Genomic DNA, 24,246 nt, shown 5'->3' with positions numbered 1-24,246 from the left:
TTCAATCTGCTTGTTCATATAGGTCTTCTCAGATTTTTCTGAAACCATTTCCTCATCATTTCTAATAGCACAACAGTATACCATCAAATCATATATCATAACTTGTTCAGCTGTTTCCAAGTATTCTCTCAGTTTCTAATTCTTTCCCACAATAAAAAGAGCTACTGTAAATGTAAACCCCTTTTCCTTTTCCTTTGATCTCTTTGATTTCCCATGTATTTCTGGGTCATGGCTTTAAAGGCTTTTGAGCATAATTCCAAATTGTCTTCCAGAATTGGTTGTTTATAATTCCACCAACAGTTTATTTGTGTGCTTATTTTTTCATATCTCCACCATGTATGTCAATTGTGAGATGGTACCTTCAGAATTGTTGTAATTTGCTTTTTTTTATCAATAGTAATTTAGAGTATTTTTTAATATGACTATAGACATATCAAATTTCCTTTTTTTCTGAAAACTCTCTGTTCATTTCCTTTAGTTGTTCAGTTATTAATTTGGTTCCATTTCTTTGTGACCCTATTTTTGGATTTTCTTGACAAAGATACTGAAGTATAATGCCAATTCCTTCTCCAGTTCATTTTACAGATGAGGAAGGAAACAAACAGAATTAAGTGATTTGCCCAGGGAGACATAGCTAGTAAGTATATATGGCTAGATTTGAACTCAGGAAGATGAGTCTTCCTGGCTCCAGACCTGCTATTTGTTCCACTGAACCACCTAATTATTCCTCAAATCCTTTGTCCATTTTCAGTTAGGAATTTTTTTTTTTGTTTGTGTGTTTTAGTTTTTTGCAAGACAATGGGGTTAAGTGGCTTGCCCAAGGCCACACAGCAAGGTAATTATTAAATGTCTGAGGCCATATTTGAACTCAAGTACTCCTGACTCCCGGGCCAGCGCTCTATCCACTGCACTACCTAGCCGCCCCTATTTTTTTTAAATAAATTTGATTTAGTTTTCAATATATTTGCGAAATGAGATCTTTATCAAAGAAACTTGCTGTAAAATTTTTCTTTTCTGTTACTTCATTGTCTGTGACATCTTTTACTAAAATGTAGTTTTCCTGATTATTTCTTATAGCAGTTTGGTAGCATAATGGATATAGTGCCCAGCTTGAAGACAGGAAGAATCATCTTTCTGAGTTCAAATCCAGCCTCAGAGAATTACTAACCAGGTGACCCTGGTCCAATAATCTAACGCTGCTGTCTCCGTTCCTACTCTGTGAAATTAGGTGGAGAAAAAAAAGACAAGCCACTCTAGTATCGTTACCAAGAAAACCCCAAATGTAGTCATGGAATTGTATATGCCTGAAAACAACTAAAAAACAACCAAAAAAATTGTTTTTGATTTGTCTGAATTCATAGTTGCTGCTCCTGCCTGTTTTGATTTAGCTGAAACATGACAGATTCTGCTCCAGCTCCTTATTTTAATTATGCATGTGTGTCTTTCTTTTTCTACTGTGTATCTTGTAAACAGCATATTGTTGGATTTTGGTTTCTAATCCATTCTGCTCTCTGCTTCTGTTTTATGGGTAAGTTTATCGCATTCACATTCACTAACTATATTTACCCCATTCTACTATTTTCTTTTGATTCTTCTCTCTCTCTCTCTCTCTCTCTCTCTCTCTCTCTCTCTCTCTCTCTCTCTCTCTCTCTCTGTCTCTCTGTCTCTGTCTGTCTGTCTGTCTGTCTGTCTGTCTCTCTCTCTCTCTCTCTGTCTCTCTCTCTGTCTCTCACTCTCTCTCTTTGTCTCTCTCTCCCATTGTTTCAAAAAAAACCTGTTTTGCTTATAAATCACACCTTCCCTTGATCCACTCCTTCCTGAATCTCACACAACACTTCTCATGTTCTCTTATTCCTTCCCCTCCTCCTTTTTTTTGTTGGGAAAGATAGATTTCTGTATTCTACTCTGTTTGTGTGTGTGTGTGTGTGTGTGTGTGTGTGTGTGTGTGTGTGTGTGTGTGTCTGTGTCTGTGTCTGTGTGTGTGTATGTGTGTGTGTTCTTTTCCCGTTGAACTAATTCTGATGAAAGTGAGTTTCAAGGGATGCCTGTTATATCTCACCCCCCCATTTCCCCTTCTACTGTAAAAACTCTTCTGTAAATGGCTCTCTTATGTGAGAAAATATTCACCATTCTTCCTCTTCCTTCTCCCAGTACATTCTTCTTTCTTATACTTTCACTCATACCTTGTTTATGTAGACACCTTCTAATTGCTCTAATAATGATAAAAATTCTTAGCATTTACTTATATCATTTATTCATATGAGAATATACACACTTTAACTTCATTGAGTCCCTTATGATTTCTCTTCCATGTTTGCCTTTTTATATTTCTCTTGGGTCTTGCATTTGAAAGTTAGATTTTCTCTTCAGTTCTGGTTTTTTTCATCAGGAATGCTTAAAAGTTCTATATTTCATTAAATTTTTCCCCAAACTGATTATACTCAGTTTTACTGGGTAGGTTATTCTTGACTGTAATTCTAGCTCCTTTTTCTTCCAACATATCATATTCCAAGTCAGCTCTCCAATCTTTTAACATAGTAGCAATTAAATCTTATGTGATTATGACTGTAACTCCATGATATTTGAATTGTTTCTTGCTGTTTTTAATATTCCCCCCCCTTGATCTGGGTGATATGAAATTTGACTATGATATTCCTAGGAGTTTGTATTTTGGCTTCATTTTCAAGAGATGACCAGTAGAGTCTTTAAATTTCTATTTTACCCTTTGGATTTAAGATACTTGGGCAATTTTTATTTACAATTTCTTGAAATATTGAATTTAGGCTTTTTTAAAATTCATGTTGTTCAATAATTTTAAATTATCTTTTCTTGAACTATTATCCAGATTTTTTCCCCTAATGACATGCTTCACATTTTCTTCTATTTTTTCATTCTTTGGACTTCATTTTATACTTTCTTGATATCTCATGGAATCTAACTTCCACTTGGCCAATTAAAAAATTTTAATTGATATTTTATTTTTCCAACTACATATTATGAAAGCTTTTTCAGCATTCATTCATATGCATATATTTATTTTTAAGTTACAAAATTTCCTTCCATCCTTTCTTCCCATCCCCCTCCCCTCAGTGGTGAACACTCAGGTTAACATTGTACATGCATATTTCTGATAAACATGTTTGCAGATTAATCATTTTCAGTATAAGGTATTAGGATTAAGAGAGATATATAAGAGATAATTTTGACAAAGTGTTCATCAGGTTTTGAAGGGTTTTTGTTTTGTTTTTCTTTCTCTGGATGGGATTAGTTAGCACTGTCTATAACTGTTTTTGTTTTTTTTAAAGGGTTTTTTTTTTGCAAGGCAATGGGGTTAAGTGGCTTGCCCAAGGCCACATGGCTAGGTAATTATTAAGTGTCTGAGACCGGATTTGAACCCAGGTACTCCTGACTCCAAGGCCGGTGCTTTATCCATTATGCCACCTAGCCGCTCCTATAACTGCTTTAAAAAAGGTTGTCCTAGCTCTCTGAACTGCTGAGAGAAGCTACTTTCATCAAAGTTGATTATCTTACAATGTTATTAATGTGCACATTATTTTCTTGATTCTGATCCCTTCTCTCAGCATCAGATCCCATTAAGTCATTCCATGCTTCTCTAGAGTCTGGCTATTTATGGTTTCTTGTAGAACAATAATATTCCATAGTATTCATGCGCCAAAACTTGTTTAACCATTCCCCAATTGATGGGCACCAATTAAATTTTTATGGAATTAGTTTTCCCTTAGATTGTGTAACTCTTTTTCCATGTTTGACCTAGTCTCTGTTTTAAGAAGTTCTTCCTATTTGGGTAATTTGTTTATCTTTCTTAAGTTTACTTGACTTTAAATTTTATATTACAATTTGGCTCTGCTCATCATTCCCCTGTGGCGAAGCCCAGGCATAAGCTTCAGTTTTTTTTTTTCATGCAGCAGTCATCAGAACCAGGACTAGTGATCTGCAAAATTTTGATCAACTAAGGTGGTATGTTCAGAAGAAGGTATAGTCATTGTTCTACCACTCTGTGCTCTGGTCTTTACCCATAAAGGGACCCTGCTTGTCCACTGCTACCTAGTACCCCCCCCCCCCCGTAATCTTTCTTATCTGTTTTCCGATTCCTTTTCCATCTCTGGGTTGAGAGCTCCAAAGCCACCTAAGGACCACAGCTGGTGTTGTCACTTCCTGAGCTCCAGGCTCAAAAATTCTATTTATGTCCTTATTTTGAAATTTGAAGGAGGGGAGGAAGATTAAAGAGGTCTATCAGATGGGCTCACTCTGGAAGCTGAATAATCTGTCAGAAGAGTTGAGGATGCAGTTTATTAAAGACATTTAGAAAGTCTTTAATATTTTAAGAAGAGCTATAATGTTCTTAAACACTTATCTCAAACTCTTCAGGGAAACTTTAAAAATATAAAAAAAGAGGTAAGAATTACTAGGCAATGTTTCTACTGCAGTTCCCCTAATCTCTTTACATCATTTTATACCTCAATCACTCTCTAGGATGTGGAATAGTCTCAGCTTTTGAAATTCATTTGATGAGGGTACTTAACTCAAAGGAATTCAAATTACAATAGAATTCCTATTTCTTGTTCTATATTTTAAAAGTCCCAATTCTTTGCCCCAGAGAGCAGGTATAAGTATATTCAGAAAGAAGAATCCCATATCTCCTCTGTCCTACAGATCTGCAGGAGGGTGTTTTGGTGATGAAGTCTTCTGTGAATCCACCTTGGAGAGAGATACCAGGTTTGATTAGGAATAGAAGAGGCATTGTATGATATACATTAGTAATTTGAACAATTCCTTTATAAACTTCCATTCTTCTTCTTCTTCACCCTCCCCTCCTACATTTTTTTCTCTACATAGGTTTTGGTTATCATTTTAGAGGGTGCCTCTTGGGATAGATCTGATATATGCTGATTGTTAAACAAATAATTCTTGGACATATATCATCTATGATTTTCATCTACCCACTGAACTATCTTTAGTATAATACATTTTATTCAGCAGAAAGTCAAATATAAAATCCACTTTAGTTGCATAAGACTTCAGAAACAATAAGACTTTTTACAAATTCATTGGCCTCTTTCCATTAAATACTTACAATGTTTATCCTGGAAAAGGTACATTGACTTTTTAATGTCCCATTCACTGATTTTATTAGATTGTTTTCCTTTGTGTAGTAGAGATTATTAACTATTTTTTGTGTCATGAACTCCTTTGACAATCTGGCATAGCCTATAGACCCTATCTGAAGAATATTTTTAAAATCATAATTGAAGAAAAGTCTAGATCTCAGAAGTTTGTGAAAATATGGTAATAATTTTTCTCCTTTCAAGATTACAAATCACCTTTGAACTCTATCCACTGAGACTCTGGAGTAATCTGTGAGTCTTGGGTTAAGAATCTCTAAATCCCTTTCCTGTAGGTCATTTTGAGAGAGATAGTGTCACTCTCTAACAGGGGAGAGGAGAAGCAGAGGCAATGATAACTTTCAGTATCTGAACTCAGACACAAGGAAATAGCACTTTGCAAACAGATTTTACTGGTGCAATACAGTTTAAAGGGGCAAAAAGCTAATGGTGTCTACCCATGGTTGGATTTTTAAGTTGTTGTGAAAAAAATTCTTTTAAAAACAATCTTCCAGGTAGGATGACTAGAAAGCATATTTTAAAAGGAAATTACTTCTTAATTACTTTATTTTATTCTATTCTCAGGTTACTCATTTAGAGCCTAGTATCTAAATTCATTTTGTTCTAAGTTTTAAATTAGTCTTTAGAGTTAACTAGTGGAAATGGTTCACTGTATGCTAATATCTTTGAGTTATAGAATCACAATTTAGATCTAAAAGGGACTTTAGAGATCATCTGATCTGACTCTATTTTATACTTTACTCACACTTTACTGAGGCTCAGGGAAGTTATCAGATATGCCCAGGATTCTATAAGCAAACTAGTAGAGCAGATATTTGAACCTTCATTCTTTGACTTTAAAATCCTGTATTTTTTCCCCCTGCAATACCATACCATTTCCAAATATAGGGTCAAACTGGCCTCTCTCCACAGGGTAGACCATTAAACAGATTCTCCTTGTGCCAATCTGCTAACTTCCTCTGACAGCAAGCCACTTGTTTTGCTCCTCCCTGCCTCACATCTCTTCAGTTCAGACTCAAAAATATGAAAAATTCAAATTCTTTCCCAGTCCCTCTGTAAGTGCTTCTGACCCTTAAATTTATCATAAGCTCACAAAATTTGTACAGCATCATGTTCATGTGTTATGAATTCCCTTTCTAATTTTCTTCAGGACTTTCCTATTATAATAGGGAAAAAAGTATATACACACACACAGTGTGTGTGTGTGTGTGTGTGTGTGTGTGTGTGTGTGTGTGTGTGTGTGTGTGTGTGTGTGTGTGTGTGTGTGTGTGTGTGTGTGTATCCTCTGAGAAAGTTCAGAATCTGTATGTGTATCCCAAATCTACCATTTAATATTCTGGGTTTACATGTCCTAACCTGAATTTTTTTTAATAGAAAGGTTATAGGTCATTGTAGTACATGCCTGTAGTTTCTACTACCAGGAAAGACTGAATATGGTAGATCTCGTGAACTATGGTGTTCTGAGCTACAAGGGGCTAAACTCATCAGGTGTCCTCACTAATTCGGGCTTCAATTATATGAGAGATTTGCAGGGGGATAGAATGGTTTTTATGAGGAGGGGTGAAGAAACCCCAGTCAGAAGAGTAGTAATTATCAGTGGAATTAGACAATTAACAGGCAGACAATGAGACACAATCTCCCCACCTGGCATAGACAAATAGATAGATGATATAAAGAAGTATGGATGAATGAATGAATAGATGAATGGGTGGATAGATGGATGAATGGATAGATAGACAGATGGATAGATAGATACAGATAGTCAGATAAAAGCAAATAAATAAAGGGACTGAATTATTTTGTATCTAAAATTCCTTCTAACTCTGAATTTAGGAAGCTCCATTAATCTGTACTACCCACTTAGATAACCTTTCCAGACTAATCGATCTCCCACAGTGTCTGGCACAAATTAAGCACTTAAGAAATATTTGCTGAATGATCCAATCTTCATTTCCTTTCTCTGCATTTGAAACAGAAGTATTACAGGTCCTTACATAAGCAGATCATTCTGATAAAACTTCAAAATTGTGCTGTGGGTATATGTAAATATAATAATTGAATAGCTTGGGGGGTGGGACAGAGAGTAGTGAACACAGTGTTACTTGTGATTGAAGTAGGCTCAGTGAGAATAGGTAGAATTCAGGTAAGTGCTTATTCAGTCCCATGGCTTACTCTGTTGATCAACATGATTTTTCATATATTTGTATGTATGTACATACATATGGAGAGAGAGAGAGAGAGAGAGAGAGAGAAAGAGAGATGAGAGAGAGAGAGACAGTGTGTGTGTGTGTGTGTGTGTGTGTGTGTGTGTGTGTGTGTGTGTGTGTGTGAGAGAGAGAGAGAGAGAGAGAGAGAGAGAGAGAGAGAGAGAGAGAAATCTTCTCATTGCTGCTCCCCTACTCCCTCTAGAAAGGAAATAAAAGTTGAAAAGGGGATAGTTAATTAGAAAAGAAGATAATTCTGCTGAGGGACTCCGAAGAGAGTAGAGTGTAATATTCAGGAGATAATATGTTCAATTTCATGAGAACCGAGATGGTTTTTCATTGCTTTCTGTATTCTTGGAATCTAGTGTACTGCTTACACTTAGTAGACTCTTAGTAAATGTCTTTTGGATTGAATTGACAAATCATTTTTTCCTTGTCACCAGCAGTCTAATAGAATTGGAAGGAACTTGCTCCTTTCTCAAATCTGTATCTAATGTCAAGACTTTTATACCTGTGGTCAGTCATCCTGGCTGTGGACCAATCCCTAACACATTTTTGTCCCAATATGATGGTTTTCCAGGTCATTTTACTATGCAAAATACATAAATTCAATGAATTTGCAAATAGAAACCATATACTTTCCAAATCTTAGGTCCAAGGATTTTTCTTTCTTTCCTAAATTAAACCAGAAGATGCAGTTGTCACAGAGTTGCACCAGGAGTGAGGAAAAACCAAATTCAACTCTCTCTATCTGTCTGACCTGGAGAAAGTCACTTAACTTCTATTAATCTGTTTCTTCAATTGTAAAATGAAGATAATGATAACATCTACCTCATAGAATTATGAGGATAAAATGAGGTTGTAATTGTAAAATGCTTACCTAGTGGATCCTATCTGATTATAAATTCTTGTTCCTTTCTTTTTCCCACCCAGAAGAAAGTCTCTGCCTCCTTTTACCCTTTCAATCAGAGTGAATCATCCCTGTGCCTTTCATTAGCAGGTTTATATAGATTCCCAACAGTGTTAATTCATGAAGTATTGCATTCCACTTGGAATGGTGACTAATGAAAACTGCATGCATTCTTTGTTGTTGTTTGGTTATTTCAGTTGTGTCTGACTCTTTGTGACCTCATTTTTGGGTTTTATTAGCAATTACTGAAGTGGTTTGCCATTTTCTTCTCCTATCATATTTTATTGAATAGTGAGGAACTGAGGTAAACATGATTAAGTGTCTTGCCCAGGGTCACATAGTCTGAGGACAGATTTGAATTCATGATGATGATGAGCCTTCCTACTTTCAAATCTAGTTCTTCATCCACTGCAACAAGTAGTAGTCTTTTTCCTCCCTTATTTATCTATCTATTTATTTATCTTCCAATTATGTGCAAATATCATTTTCAACTTATTCTTTTGCAAGCATTTGAATTTCATATTTTCCCTTCCCATCCCCTTCCCATGGCAGCACAAAATCTGATAAGGGTTGTACACATAAAATTAGATTTAACATTTCTGTATTAGTCAATCTGTGAAAGAAGAACTAATGGGAAAAAAAAACATGAGAAAGAAAAAAAACAAAAAAGTTTATTCAAAAAATGAGCATAATATGCTTTGCTTTACATTCAGAATTCATGATTATTTCTTGATGCAGATGGCACTTTTCTGAACACATCTCTCAGGATTGTCCTTGTTCATTGAACTGCTGAAAGGAACTTCATTCATCATAGTTCATCATCCTCACAATGTTGTTAATGTGAACAGTGTTCTCCAGGTTCTACTCACTTCACTCAGCATCAGTTCATGCAAATCTTTCCATGCTTTTCTGAAGTCCAACTGTTCATGATTTCTTACACAACAATAGTACTCCCATTGCATTCCTTTACCACAAGTTGTTCAACCATTCCCTAATTGATGGGTATTCCCTCAATTTCTAATTCTTTGCCATTATGAAATGAGAGCTACTATAAATATTTTTGTATATGTGGGTCCTTTCCCCTTTTTTATGAACTCATTTGATTATAGACCTAGTAGGGTATTGCTGGATCAAACGTATGCACATTTTTATTGTCCTTTTGGCATTGGTCCAAATTGCTCTCCAGAATTATTGTATAAGTTCACAACTCCACCAATAGTGCACTGGTGTCCCAGTTATCCCACATCTTCTATCAATATTGATCATTTTCCTTTCTTGTCATTTTAGCTAATTTTATGGATGTGAAGTGGCTGGTAAGGTTATCAAAAGGATAGACTTTACAGCAAGAAATTCCTCCTTCACAGAACAATTACAGAAATTTAGAATATCTTGAAATCATTTCTGTAGCATTATTATTATATAGTTTACATTATTCATAGTAATTTTTATAATGTTGTTTGTCTATGCTGGGAGAATAGAGGTTCAAATGAGTATAATATTAGCACAAGTTAATTAAAAATTGTCTATGAAATTGATAATTATCATTTGACCTTGAATTATTTGGTTGAATTACTAATTAGCAATTCTTTTTTTTTCAGGTTTTGGTATTAAACATGGCCAAACCATATGAATTTAACTGGCAGAAACCAGTTTCCCCATTTCTACAGGAAGGAGCTATTTTTGACAGATATGAAGAGGTAAAAAGATTTGTTACTAATGTTTTCCCCTTAATGTTTTTCCCCTAATATATTTTTTATTTAAATAAATATTTCTCAATTACATGTAAAAAATTTTAATTTTTAAAAATAAATTTTGACTCCCAAATTCTCTCCATTTCATCCTCCCTTCACTATTCCATGAGAAAGAAAGCAATTTGATACAGATTATACATGTGAAGTAATGCAAAACTTTTCTATATTAACTATGTTGCAAAAGAAACACAGAATAATGATAAGAAAAAATAAAGATAAAAAAGAAGATACAACCCATCAGTTCTTTCTTTTTAACTAGATAGCATTTTTTCATCATTAATCTTTCAGAATTATCTTGGATTATTGTATTGATTAGAAGTTAAGTTAATCACAGTTGATCATCATGCAATATTTCTATTACTATGTATAATGTCCTGATTCTACTCACTTACACTTCATCAGTTTATGCAAGTCTTCCAGGGTTTTTAATTTTCTTTTTTAAAATTATTCATTTACTTTTAACATTCTTTTCTTTTTAAATTTTGAGTTGCCAATTCTCTCTGTCCTTTCAAGGACTATATATATATATATATATATATATATATATATATATATATATATATATATCCTTTTCATTTTTATTGATACCTTTGTGATATAGACCTACTAGTGATATTGCTGGGTCAAAGGGTATTGGACATTATTCTATCCACAATTCATTAGTATATCTATTTTTCCTTCATGCTCCACACTAATTTAACTTTTTCTAATCAGTAGTGATTTAGAACATTTTTTCATATGACAATGAGAAAACTAACTGTTAATATACTTTGCCATTTGTCTCCTAACTCTTATTTTTATAATTTGACTCTGTATGTATTTGAGAAACTTATTTTATTAGAGAAACTTATAAAAAAATTTAGATTTTAATTCATTGTCTATGGTACCTTTAAATTTAATGTAGTTTCCTCTGATGATCCCTTTTAATTAGGTCTATTTTTGTCTTTTTCTTTCTCTGAAATCATGATCATTACCCCTGTCTTTTTTTAGTTCAGCTGAAGCATATTAATTTCTGTTCTAGTCCTTTATTTTAACTCCATATGCATTTTTTCTATTTCAAGTATATCTCTTGTAAACAGCATATTGTTAGATTCTGGTTTCTAATCAATTCTTCTATTTACTTTTGTTTTAAGACAAACATCCCATTCACATTCACAGTTATGGTTATAAACTGTATATTTTTCTCCTGTTCTCTATACAAAATTCTGGTTTCCTTCTAATTGCCTCCCTTATTCTCTCCTTTCTTTTATCATTTCTACCCTCTCTTATTCCCCCTCCTGTATTTGTCTATTGGTAAATTACATTTATACATATAATTGAGTTCGTGTCTGTTTGTGTATGTGTGTGTGTGTGTGTGTGTGTGTGTGTGTGTGTGTGTTTGTGCGACCTTCCCTCTTTGAACCAATTCCAATGAGAGTTAGTTCAAGCATTGCCCCCCAATCCCTCATTTTCCGATATGTTTATCTGTTTCCTCTTCAGTGTGATATTGTAACTCTCTTTTCCATTTGATCTCTTCTGCCTTATAAGTTCTTTTCTTCAGTGAATTTTTTACCTCTTTGACCATTACACCATTTCTGTTAAGGTATTATTTTCTTCGATATTTTTGTACCTCTTTTAACAAGCTGTTAATTCTCTTTTCATATTTTGCAATATTGTCATTTCTTTTCCCAGTTTTTCCCTCTACCATACTTATATATTCTTTAATTCTTATGAGAATTCTTGTTTGATTTGATACCAATTAGCATTTGTCTTTGAAGCTTTGTTTGTAACTGTATATACATTGTCGTCTTTTGAGTTTATATCTTGTTCTTCCCTGCCACTATAGTAACTTTTCAAGATCAGGAGAGGCCTGGACATTTTTGTTGTTATTTTTATTATATGGCTATTTTTCCAGCCTATTTGTTGACTTTGAACTTTATATTAAAGCTGCACTCTGCTCACCTTGGGGTGGGGAGACACTGCCCTAAGCTTCAAGCTTTTTTGTGTTACTATTTTCATGATTAGTTCTGGAAATCCTCATGTTTTTGGTGTGTGATCCTGGGAGAGGGATGGTTAATATTCTTTTGATCTGAACTCTGGTCCTTACTCAGGAAGGATCTCTGATACCCTGAAGTCAAAATCACTAGTGTAATCTTTGCTCTGGATTTACAACCAGAGCCATTGTTCCTGTGTAACCTATTCCCAGCACTCCTCTCCACCCTGGAACTGAAACCCAGAACAGCAAATATGTGATAGACTTGACAATAAATGCCAGCTACCCAGTGCTAAAAAGTGCCTGTAATATTTCTGACTGGTTGTCTGACCCCTTTACTCTCTCTGGGTTTAGAACTCCCAAAGCTGTTCCTGTTGTTACAGTCACCACATGTGTGGAGTTTGTACAAATTTGCACCTATCTCTCCAGCTGACCTCTTATCAGTCTGAAACATTTCTCACCCTGATGGTTTGTTGGCTCTGCAACTTCAAAATTTCATTTAAAGCTTTATTTTAAAGTTATTTGGGGGACAGTATTGAGAGAGTTCATTTGGGTTGCCACTACTTCACCATTGGTTCTGTTCTCTATCTCTTTTAAATGTTTTGATGCTTATCAGTTACTGCAATATAAGACCAAGAAAGAACATGTTTGAGTTTATGAGATCTTTGGTTAGAAATAGAGGTTTAATGTCATGTCAGTTTTTGTTTTGAAAATGTGTTATGAAAATGTGAATAAAAGCTTTTACCTGTATGTGTTCCTTTCTGTTAGTGAAAAGTGACTCTGGCTCTTCTGCCTTCACAAAATAAAGTATACTCTTCATAAACCTCAGGATTTTGCTCAGTGATATTTTTACAGTCAAGCCTTCCCTCTATCTCAATTCCATCCCCCCAAAAACCTGATGAGGGACAGCTAGGTGGCTCAGTGGATAGAGCTCTGGCCCTTGGAGTCAGGAGTACCTGATTTCAAATTGGACCTGACACTTAATACCTAGCTGTGTGACCTTGGGCAAATCACTTAACCCCATTGCCTTGCAAAAAAAAAAAAAAACTTATGAAAATACTTGTACTTTGAAAACTTTATCTACCCCATGAGAAAACTTTAGATTTCAGGGAAACAAAATTTGTATCAAGTGTTCTGCAGGCTAAAGTAACTGATTTATGTGGCATCAATTTTTGATGTAATGACAGTGTTATTTTTCTTTCAAATAAACAAAATTACCAGTTTTATAAATAATAGAATACCAGATGGACAGATATTCACCACTTTTTATATCAAAATCTGAAAATAATTGAAAACAATATCTATTCAAATGTATATTACTCCTTGAAACCTGACACTTAGCTCACCAATTACATTCTTTAGGAAAAAGTTTAAAGAAGCCAGTAAATTCTGGGTTTTTAACTAATTTGATTCCACTTCAACTCACAATTTCTCATAAAACTTTGCATTGACTATTTATTCATTCTAATCTATTAATCAACAAATGCCATTTTAGCATTTTATATGTAACAAGCAAAGTGATATTTGTAAGTTATTCTTAAAAAATGAATTAAACCTATGCTCAAGAAGTTATCATTCTACTGGTGAAACTCTTACATGTCTCACCCCTAATGGAATGGCATATAAGTAGTACATAGAAAATTAATACATGATAATCTGGCAGTGAAAGCTAGGCAAATAGGGAAGGGTTCATATATGTGGTAAGCATATCAAATCTTATATATCATATATTCATGTTTGTATACATTTCATATCTAGAAAATTTTAAGCACTTGATGGTAGGGACACTACCATTTTTTTCATCTTTGAGTACCCAGGGCCAAGTACAGAGATTTGTACAATAAATACTTGTCAGATTATGTCTTGAGTCATAGGGTCATAAAGTCATTGATTTTGAACTATCAGGGACTTAAGGGACCACCTAATCTGACCCCCTGATTGTGTGAATGAAGAAACTAAGATTCTGAGGAATGAAGTATTTTACTCTAGACATCAAGGGTGATAGAATCAGAATGTGAACTTGAGTCTTATAACCCCCAAATCAGTGCAATTTCCAAGATGACCTATTATTTTCTTTAAATGAAAGAAATATATTTTCATCAATCCCCGAATGTTGTCTTTACTTTCCTGAGGACCATATTAAGTGTGTTAAGTTATTGCTTTATGTTTTAACATTTGGTCAATGCCCATCTGTAAATATTTTGTATTTTAAGCATTTCTCCTTGGAAGAAGAAGAAAATAGCTATTCAATGCCCAATAACTACTATCTTCCATTGAGCATCATTTATAGGATGACCTTATTTGTCCCTGTCAGGGGATACCCTGGATATGAGCACCTAAGCCTTGTTGTAAAGATTTTTTCCTGTAGTTACATTATGGTGGAGCATAATAAGCCAAAAAGGATGAAATAAAGCTTAACTGCAATATTTTAGGACTGATACTCCACCCACCACCCACCCCTCAAGGATGAAACTGGTTTGCGTGAGTCCAGAGATATAGCCCCTTTTCTGTGGGGAATGTCTAATGTACATTTTTGGGATTTGGCATCTTAGGATGGCAAACGGATTAACTACCACTCAAACTTCATCCCAAGAATGATTTTTCTTTTTAAGAAGGGAAGCATATGTTCAAGGCAGAGCAATTTGATGGTGGCTCTGATTTTTATTTCTCTGTTAAGATATTTAGTTAAGAATACTTGTTATCAAATAGATATTTTAAAATTTTATGCTTTCTAAACATAAACAAAGCAAAAATAAACAATTCTTAGAAAATAGTACTTTTTGTAAACTGGATTCTAAACAAACACAAATACCCGAAGATCCACATTCAGTCCAAAACCCTTAAATATTTCTATCTATCAGATATATATCAAATCATCCTTAGAACTAAAGTTAATATAAAAACTTAGTTTAACTAAACTCACATTGAAGCAGTCTGTTTAGATAAGGGTATTTAGAATGCTTTGTTTTAATAGTGAGGAAGAAAGGAAAAACATAGAAAGGATAGGGGTTGTTATAGTTGTTCAGTCATTCAGTTGTAAATGACTTTTGTGACATATGAACCATAGAAAGTCAGGTCCTTCTATCCTTCATTATCTCCCAAAGGCTATCCAAGTTTATGTTCATTGTTTCTATGACATCTCATTTTCTAATGTACACTTTTCCTTTTCCTATCAATCCTTCCCAACATCAGGATCTTTTCCAGTGACTCTCATCTTCTCATTTTTTTTTGATCAAAAAATTTGTTTCCACTTCAGTATTTGACTATTTGACCCAAATAGTCTGAATTAATTTAAATATAACTGATTTGATCTCCACGCTGTCCAAGGGACTCTCAAAAGTCTTTTCTATCACCACAAATCAAAAGCATCAATTCTACTTTGCTCAACTTTCCTGATAGTTCAACTCTCATAGCCATACGTTGCTACTGGAAAAATCATAATTTTGACTTTACAGACTTTTGTCGGCAAGGTGATGTTTCTGCTTTTTAGCATGTTATCCAGATTTGCTATAACTTTCCTTACAAGGAGAAAGCATCTTTTAATTACATAACAGTAGTTCCCATCTGCAGTGAATTTTGAGCCCAAGAATATAAAATCAGACACTGCTTCCATTTCTTCTCCCTCTATTTACCAGGAAGTGACAGGACCAGTTGCCAAGATCTTTGGTTTTTTTGATATTAAGCTTCAAGTCAACTTTCATATTTTCTTCTTTTGCCTTCATCAAAAAACTTCTTGATGGTATCATCTACATTTTTAAGATTGTTTATATTTCTTCAATAAATTTTATTCCAGCCTTTTGATTCATCCAATCTTGCATTTCACAGGATGTCTAACACATATAATTTAAATAAGGTGATAAAATATAGCCTTGGTGTAAAACAATCATTTGTTTCATATTCAGTTTTACTTGTTGCTTCTGGATAACTAAATTTCTCTTTGAGAATGTACCACATTTTGTTGTGATCCACAATCAGAAACTTTAGTGTAGTCTATGAATGTAGGCAATTTGGTCTCTGGTTTGTCCACATCTTCAAAAACCTGCCTGCACATCTGGTAATTCCTAGTTCTCACATTGTTGAAGCATGGCTTGCAGAATCTTAAGCATAACCTTCCTGGAGTGAAATGAATGCCATTGTTTAGTTATTTGAACATTCCTTTGCATTGCCCTTTGTTAGGATTGGAACAGAAACTGATTTTTTTTTCCAATCCATTGGTCACTGTTGTGCTTTTTCAATTTGCTGGCATGTTAAGTACAGCACTTTAACATCATCATCTTTTAAGATTTTAAGTAGCTCAGTTGGAATTCCATGACTTCCATCAGCTTTATTGTTAACAATGCTTCCTAAGGCCCACTAAACTTCATTCTCCAGGATGTCTGACTCTGACTCTAAATAGGTAACCCCATTGCTGTGCTTATAGGTGCTATTATGATCTTTTTTTTGTATAATTCTTCAGCATATTCTTGCCACCTCTTCTTAATTTCTTCTGTTTTTGTTAAATTCCCTACTGTTTCTTTCTTTTACCATGCCCAGTTTTTTAATGAAACTTTCCCTTGAGATCTCTAATTATCTTGAAAAGATCTTTTGCTTTCCATTACAATTGTTTTCTTCTATTTCCTTGCTTTGCTCATTTAAGCAAATCCTTTTATCTCTTTTTGCCATTCTCCTGAATTTTGCATTCAACTGGGTATATTTTCCCTTTCTCCTTTACTTTTCACTTTCCTTCTTTCTTCCACTATTTTAAACCTTCGTCAGACAGCCATTTTGCTTTTTTTGCTCTTTTTTCTTTGAAATATTTTTGTTGTTGCTGTTGCTGTCTCCTGTACAATATTGCAAATCATTCTCCATAGTTCTTCAGCCACTCTATCAGATATAATCCCTCAAATCTATTCATCAACTCCACTTTACATTCATGAGAAATGTTATTTAGTTCAGACCTAAATAATTTGATTTTTTTGATGATTTTTCCCCTACTTTTTCAGTTTAAGCCTGAGTTTTGTAAGGATAGAGGGGGACTGGGGTAAGAGTTTAAATCCTGGATCAGACACTTAATAATCATCTAGCTGTGTGGCCTCGGGCACATTAACCCCATTGCTTTGTAAAAAACAAAAACAAGCAAACAATGAAAGCATAGAGGGGAACCATGATAACAGGGATAAAGCATTCTTCTTTTGTATTTATATACCCTGTCAAATAGAATGGTCTTTGCAAAAGACCAAATAAAAAATGTTAAAAGGGAATTGATATCCAAAAGAAGTAGGAAAATGATAAGAGATTCTAGCTATCTTCAACAAGTAAAGACATCAGACCTAGACAAACTTCATCCCAGTATATTGGAAGAATTTAACTTGTGTTTTCTAAGTCATTGTCAGTTATGGTTAAAAGGTAATAGAGAGAAAGAAAAAAATGTAGTACAAGAGAAGAATAATTGTCATTCTACTATTCAGAAAGGGAAAGAGTAGTCTACAAACTTTAATGGGTAAATTGAACTTAACTTTTACACTTGACAAAATGTTAGAAATTAAAGGGATGGTTAGTGAGTAAAGGGTGATCACAGAGCTTCCAGCATTACTTTAAGTGCAAGTGAGACTAAATTTACCCTTTCAACAAGATTAGTAGGGGAGTGCTATTAGTATAGTTTACTTTGATTTTAGGAAAGCATTTGGCAAAATCAAATGTTATTATTTTAAACAAGATGATAGTTTGCCCCAGGTTTTTGACAGGACACAAAGCATCATCATAATGATTCTCAATTAGCAAAGGAAAGATTCAATGGATGACCCAAAGACTTATGTTTAGTCCTTTACTGTTAAAGTTTTTATTATAGATTTACATATCAATGGTACATCTTTAAATTCTGCAAATGACAGAAAGTTTGGCTGCATAACTAATACCCTGGGGAACAGAATCACATCCAAAACCATTTCAATTTACTAGAACTTTAGACCAAATCTAGCAAGATTGGTTTAATAGGGATTCATAAAAAAAGTCATTCTTATTTTCAAAATAATTTAATAGATGAGTTGAAGATAGAAGAGATATGGTCAGATATACCTTAATGCGACTATATTGAAGTATCACATTTAATTCTGAGAATTAGGCTTTGTAAAGCAAATTGATAAGACCCCACAGTAACACCAGCCAGCAGTGTAGTGAAGGGCATTGAGATCATGTTATGTAAGAACTGTTTGAAGCAAGTGATGTTTATTGTAGAGAAGAAAATTGTGGGGACTGTGGTAGATGTCTTCCAGAATTTGAAGGCCTGTCATTTAGAAGAGGAAATAGATTTGCTCTGATTAGTCCCAGAGGGAGAGACTAGAAATGATGGGAAAACTTTCCATCTAGAATTAACCAAAAATGAAATGGACGGTTTCAGAAAGCATTGGACTCTCCCTTATTAGAGTTATTTGGACAGAAGTTTCAAAACTACTTGTCAGGCATATGATTGAGAAGATTCTTACTCAGGAACATTTAGATAAAGTTCTTTCTAACCCTGTTTTTTTTTGATAATTCTTCTGCAATGCCAACCACCAAATGACTAGTTTTCAAATATAATGCATTAAAATTAGTTAAAAATTGATTTTATCTTGAACATAGTTTAATCATTCTTTGTGGACTGAGAAAGCATTTAAAAACCTTACAGGCCAGTAAGTAGGATCACAAATGCCAATTATCATGTTACATTATTAAGGAAAAAAAATCCTTTGTTTATTAGATTTTGTAGTTTAAACTTGAGATATAAATTCATTATAGACACATACATTCTAACTATATAAAGTATATCTTAAATTTTCTTTTTTTTATCAGAATTCTAACATCAAGATTTACTTGATTTAGACAATCTAAATAAGATATTCCCAACCTCTTAATCAGGTCATGGCAACAAGTTCCTAAGCTTTACCAAGTAGAACTCTTAAATAGTCAATGCTGCCATTTTTGCCTCACCACAATTTATCGTACTTTCTAATATGGAAGGAAATATGGGTTTCCTAATCTTAATTCTGCATAGAGACTTTAATAGCAAAATTTTCCATCCCAAGTAAGCTCAAGGTTTCTGAAAAGTGAAAAATAGCCACTCCTTGCTAGAGTTTTTTTAAGAAAGATTTTATTTATTTTGAGTTTTACAATTTTCACCCCATTCTTGCTTCCCCCCCCCCGCACAGAAGGTATTCTGTTAGTCTTTACATTGGTTCCATGTTATACATTGACCTCAGTTGAATGCTATGAGAGAGAAGTCATATACTTAAGGAAGAAAAATAAAGTATGAGATAGTAAAATTACATAATAAGATAATTTTTTTTCTAATTTGAAGGTAATAGTCTTTGGTCTCTGTTCAAAGTCCATAAATTTTTCTCTTGATACAGATGATATTCTCCATTGCAGATAGCCCAAAATTGTCCCTGGTTGTTGCACTGATGGAATGAGCAAATCCATCAAGGTTGATCATCACTCCATATTGCTATTAGGGTGTACAGTGTTTTTCTGGTTTTGCTCATCTTGCCCAGGATCAGTTCGTGCAAATCCTTCTAGGCTTCCCTGAATTCCCGTCCCTCTTGGTTTCTAATAGAATAATAATGCCCCATAACATACATATACCAAAGTTTGTTAAGCCATTCCCTTGATGATACTACCGTCATTCTTGCCTAGCACACTGGTGTAGCAAAGGGCAGTCCTTGAATGGAATACTCTAAAGAGACCAGCTGCTACTAAGGTTCACTACATCAAAATCATAGATTTGGAGATGGAAATTATCATCAAACTCATCCATTCCAAGCCCCTTTTAAGGTGATGAAACTGAGGTCTGGAGTTATAAAGTCATTTTACTCAAGGTCACACAAGTGTCAGAGGATTTGAACCTTAGTTGTGACTTCAAATCTAGCACTCAATCTTATAATGAAAAGGCTCAGGTAACCGAAACAGCAATTGCAATTATAGTAAGAATTAACTGGAGTCACAAAGTTCAATCAGTCAATAATTATTAATATTATAAATAATAATAAAAATTAATAAATACCCACTCTGTGGGAATAATAATCCTTTCACTACCAAGTCACAGGACTTTAAGAAAAATACTTTTAAAAGTTTAAAGAATAATCTAAATGTAAATTCTTTTTTCGGATCTTATTAATAATTATTATAAATAAAGATAATACTGGTAATAACTAGTTTAAATTAGTACTTTTAGATTTGCAAAGCACTTTATATGTTACTTCATTCAGTACTTACCAGTAGTCCTGTGAGGCAGCGGTTATTATAATTTCCATTTCACAAATGAGGAAACTGAGGATGAGATAAAATGTTTTCCTGACTTCTCAACTCTTCTTGACTCTAACTCTAGCCACGGTTCCATCTAGCTGACTGATTTTTTCATTTATATTAGCATTATTATTATTGTAGTGTCATGGATAGAGTGCTGGGTTTGGAGTCAGGAAGACCTGAGTTCAAATGTGGTCCCTGACACTTGCTAGCTGTGTGAGTTTTGATAAATCACTTAACCCTGTTTGTCTTAGTTTTCTCAACTGTAAAATGAGACAGAAAAGGAAATAGTAAGCCACTCCAATATCTTTGCCAAGAGAATCCCAAATGAGGTTATGGCAAATTGGCCATGACTGAAATAAGTGAATATCCACTATAAAACAAGTAGCCTGTAGAAAACCAACAACTAATTAACATGAACTGGGTAAATTGAAAAAAAGACCAAAATTACATCTTTGTCAAAGTGAATCAAGAGCTCTCATTTCCTTAGTTCCTATTCAGTCCCCAAGTCATATCAAAGTGTAATGTACTATAGTTGGTCGAGTTTTTACTAGAGATAAGATGAATTTCTCCGACTCTCTGAATGGTGTCTAGGAAAGTATACTTTATCTATTGTATGAAAAAAGCCTTGCAGATAGAAATTACTCCAAAAAAGAGGCATGAGATTGAAGGCAACAGGTAGTAGCAAAAGTGGGTTGAGAGTAATTAATTCTCTGCTTTCAGAGAAAAGAGCCAATAAAAGAGAAAGAGAGAGAGAGAAGTCTAGGGAGCCCAATCAGCAATCTACATGTAATATTGAGAATTTCATTTCTGACACCTTCAATTAATCATGGTGCTTTTCCTCTGAGATGATCAGATTATCTTCAAGTATATATACTATTTGAGACAGCAAGGTGGTAAAGTGAAGAGAACACTTGACTTGGAATCAGGATGATTTATCAGATCTCTCCTCAGACATCTTTAGCAAATCACTTAATCCTATTTTCCTCAGTTCCTCATCTTTAAAATGAGCTAGAAAAGGAAATGACAAACTACTCCAGTATCTTTGCCAAGAAAACCCCAAATGGGGTCATGGAGTATTGAACTTGTCTGAAAAGCAACTGAATAACAAATCCTTGTTATGTGGACAAAATTGCTTGCATGAGGTCATTTGATCTCTAGTGCTTAGCACAGTACCTGTGCTAGTTAATGCTTATTAATTGCTTATTGATTCACTGTGATGGCTCTGCTGAGGAGGGACTGAGAAAGCACAGAAGAACAGGGAAGTAACAAACCCCTGTACTAATCTTGGGAAACTGTTAAGGACACTTTAGCAGTCGGGATAGTAATCTAATAATGTAGTATATATATATAACAGCAGGCTAAACCACAATCCCATATGGTAGAATAGTATAGGTATAGTAGTGAATCCATATCAATCAATGAAGATTTTGTTTAAGTAAGGGCTATACAGCAACCACTCTGTTAAAAGCTGAGGATACAAAAGAGGCAAAACACAATCACTGACCGCAAGAAGTCTTCAATCTAATGGGGAGACAACATGCACACAAATATGTACAAACAAGCTACTATAAGATTAATAAGAAATAATCCACAGAAGGATAGCATTGGAATTAAGGAGTGGGAGTTGGGAAAGTCTTCCTGTAGAGGATAGAATTTTAATTGGGACTTAGAGGAAACTGGAGAGATTGGTAGTCTTCAGGCAGGAAGAAGACCATAACAAAGAAAAACCCAGAGTCAAGAGAAAGGAAGTTTACTCATGGAATAGCTTTGAAGACAGTGTCACTAGTTTAAAATATACATTTAGGGGAGGAAAATGTAAGAAGACAAGAAAGATAAGAGAGAGTTGTTAAATTATAAATGGTTTTAAAACCATATCAAACATGGCCTGTGCTCTTTTTTATTGTCTAGTTTGAATTTTACTTATCATATAATACCCAACTCTTTTGCTTTTTTCTCCCAAGTGCCAGCTTTTAAATTTCTCTAGCATTTTGTATCTCAGCTTTTCACTTTTATGTTCTATATTTCTGTTCTATTTCCGTATATCATAGTCAACCAAAAAGTTTGTAAGTGCCTTTAAAACAAAGACCTGGTCATTTATTTTACTTTTTTATCTTTGTTAGTTTTTAGAGCCCTTTCATCAGTGTTTTGCATCTAGTAGCAGTTTAATAAATGTTTGTTGAATTGAATTAGTGACTGAGTAGATATGAACAATAAAAGTGATTGATGAATCTAATGTGTAGCCAAGAATTTTTAGTTGTTTATATTATAAGCTTCTTCAGGAATGTTGTATTGTCTGTTTCAAATTGTAAAGGCCTAACAAACTGAAACCCAGACCTATTTGTGAATCTTACCTAATATGGTACATTATATATATATATATATATATATATATATATATATATATATATATATATATATATATGTATGTGTGTGTGTGTATATATGTATATATTAATTCAAAGAGCAACATTGGAAAGAACCCTGGGCCCAAAGTGGATAGAGGTTCAAATCAGGCCTCAGACGCTTACTAGTTGTGTGACCCTGAACAAGTCATTTAATCTCTATTTAACCTCAGTTTCCTTAACTATAAAATGGGAGCAATAATAGCCACTACCTCCCAGGTTGTTGTCAGGTACTTTATGACTTGGTACAATCTCTGACATGTAGTAGGTGTTATATAATGCTTTGTTTATTACTTTTTGTTCATCCATTTCTTTTATCCCCCTAAAATTATCTTTGATTCATTTCTTTCTTTTAATAGGCTTCCATATTTGTTCTTTTTATTGTTTATTATTTCATTTCTCTCTGAGGTTTTCCTCTCAACCTTTTCTGTTAATTTTTCTTATTTTATTAAAAATATGAGAACACATACCCACCCTGGAGATTAGAACCATTTCTCCCATGAAATCATTCTCTAAATCAGTCACATAGATATTTGTTGTAATTCCTTTTGTTATGTGGAAATAGGGATAGTTCTCTAGATTGGGGGAGGTGGAGAGAAGAGAAACATGGAATACAAATCACAATAATTTCGTAGAGGAGAAATAGGACTGTATGAATGTTGGAGAAAAGAAAATTGAAAATGAAGAAAAATACATTTGAAGTGAGTTAGAATGCCTTATTTTCCCCAAATGAAACTCTTGTAGAAATCATTCCTTTCAGGTGAGTTGGATTATAGATGCTCCTTGGTTTCTTCTAGCTCCAAAATCTTGTGATTCTGGAACAGCACAAGTAGAACACTAGCACACAGTTTTGTCTTTGAGAAGATTCCTTCATACTTCAAGTATTTTAAAGATTTTATTTATTTTGAGTTTTACAATTTTTCACCCAATCTTACTTCCCTCCCTCCACCCCCCCACAGAAAGCAATTTGTTAGTTTTTACATTGTTTCCATGTTGTACATTGTGTGATAAGAGAGAAATCATATCCTTAAGGAAGAAACATAAAGTATAAGAGATAACAAGATCGGACAAAAATATATCATGTTTTTTTTCCCCCTAAATTAAAGGGAATAGTCCTTGAACTTTGTTCAAACTCCATGGTTCTTTATCTGGATACAGATGGTATTCTCCATTGCACACAGCCCAAAATTGTCCCTGATTGTTGCACTGAGGGAATGAGTGAGTCCATCAAGGTTGATCATCCCCCCCATATTGTTGTTAGGGTGTATAGTGATTTCTGGCTCTGCTCATCTCACTCAGCATCAGTTCATGCAAATCCCTCCAGGCTTCCCTGAATTCCCATTCCTCCTGGTTTCTAATAGAACAATAGTGTTCCATGACGTACATATTCCACAGTTTGCCAAGCCATTCCCCTATTGAAGGACATTTATTTGATTTCCAATTCTTTGCCACCACAAACAGGGCTGCTATGAATATTTTTGTACAAGTGATGTTTTTACCCTTTTTCATCATCTCTTCAGGGTATAGATCCAGTAGTGGTATTGCTGGATCAAAGGGTATGCACATTTTTGTTGCCCTTTGGGTGTGTACTTCAAGTATTTTAG

At 34.2% G+C, this 24,246-nt stretch overlaps 1 protein-coding gene across 18 annotated transcripts in view; it reads left to right on the top strand.

The window, feature by feature from the left end:
* PLCB4 (phospholipase C beta 4) overlaps positions 1-24,246 on the top strand; it is a 517,486-nt gene that overhangs the window by 285,270 nt on the left and 207,970 nt on the right. For all 18 annotated transcript variants that reach the window (XM_074209475.1, XM_074209467.1, XM_074209461.1 and 15 more), the window contains one exon: positions 9,857-9,955. In XM_074209475.1, coding sequence (XP_074065576.1) covers positions 9,872-9,955 — 84 coding nt within the window. In that variant the 5' untranslated portion in view covers positions 9,857-9,871. The remainder of the gene's footprint in view (positions 1-9,856; positions 9,956-24,246) is intronic.

This window comes from Macrotis lagotis, chromosome 1 (genome assembly GCF_037893015.1).
Source record: "Macrotis lagotis isolate mMagLag1 chromosome 1, bilby.v1.9.chrom.fasta, whole genome shotgun sequence".
NCBI lineage: Eukaryota > Metazoa > Chordata > Mammalia > Peramelemorphia > Peramelidae > Macrotis > Macrotis lagotis.
This window is presented reverse-complemented; position numbering and strand designations above follow the sequence as displayed.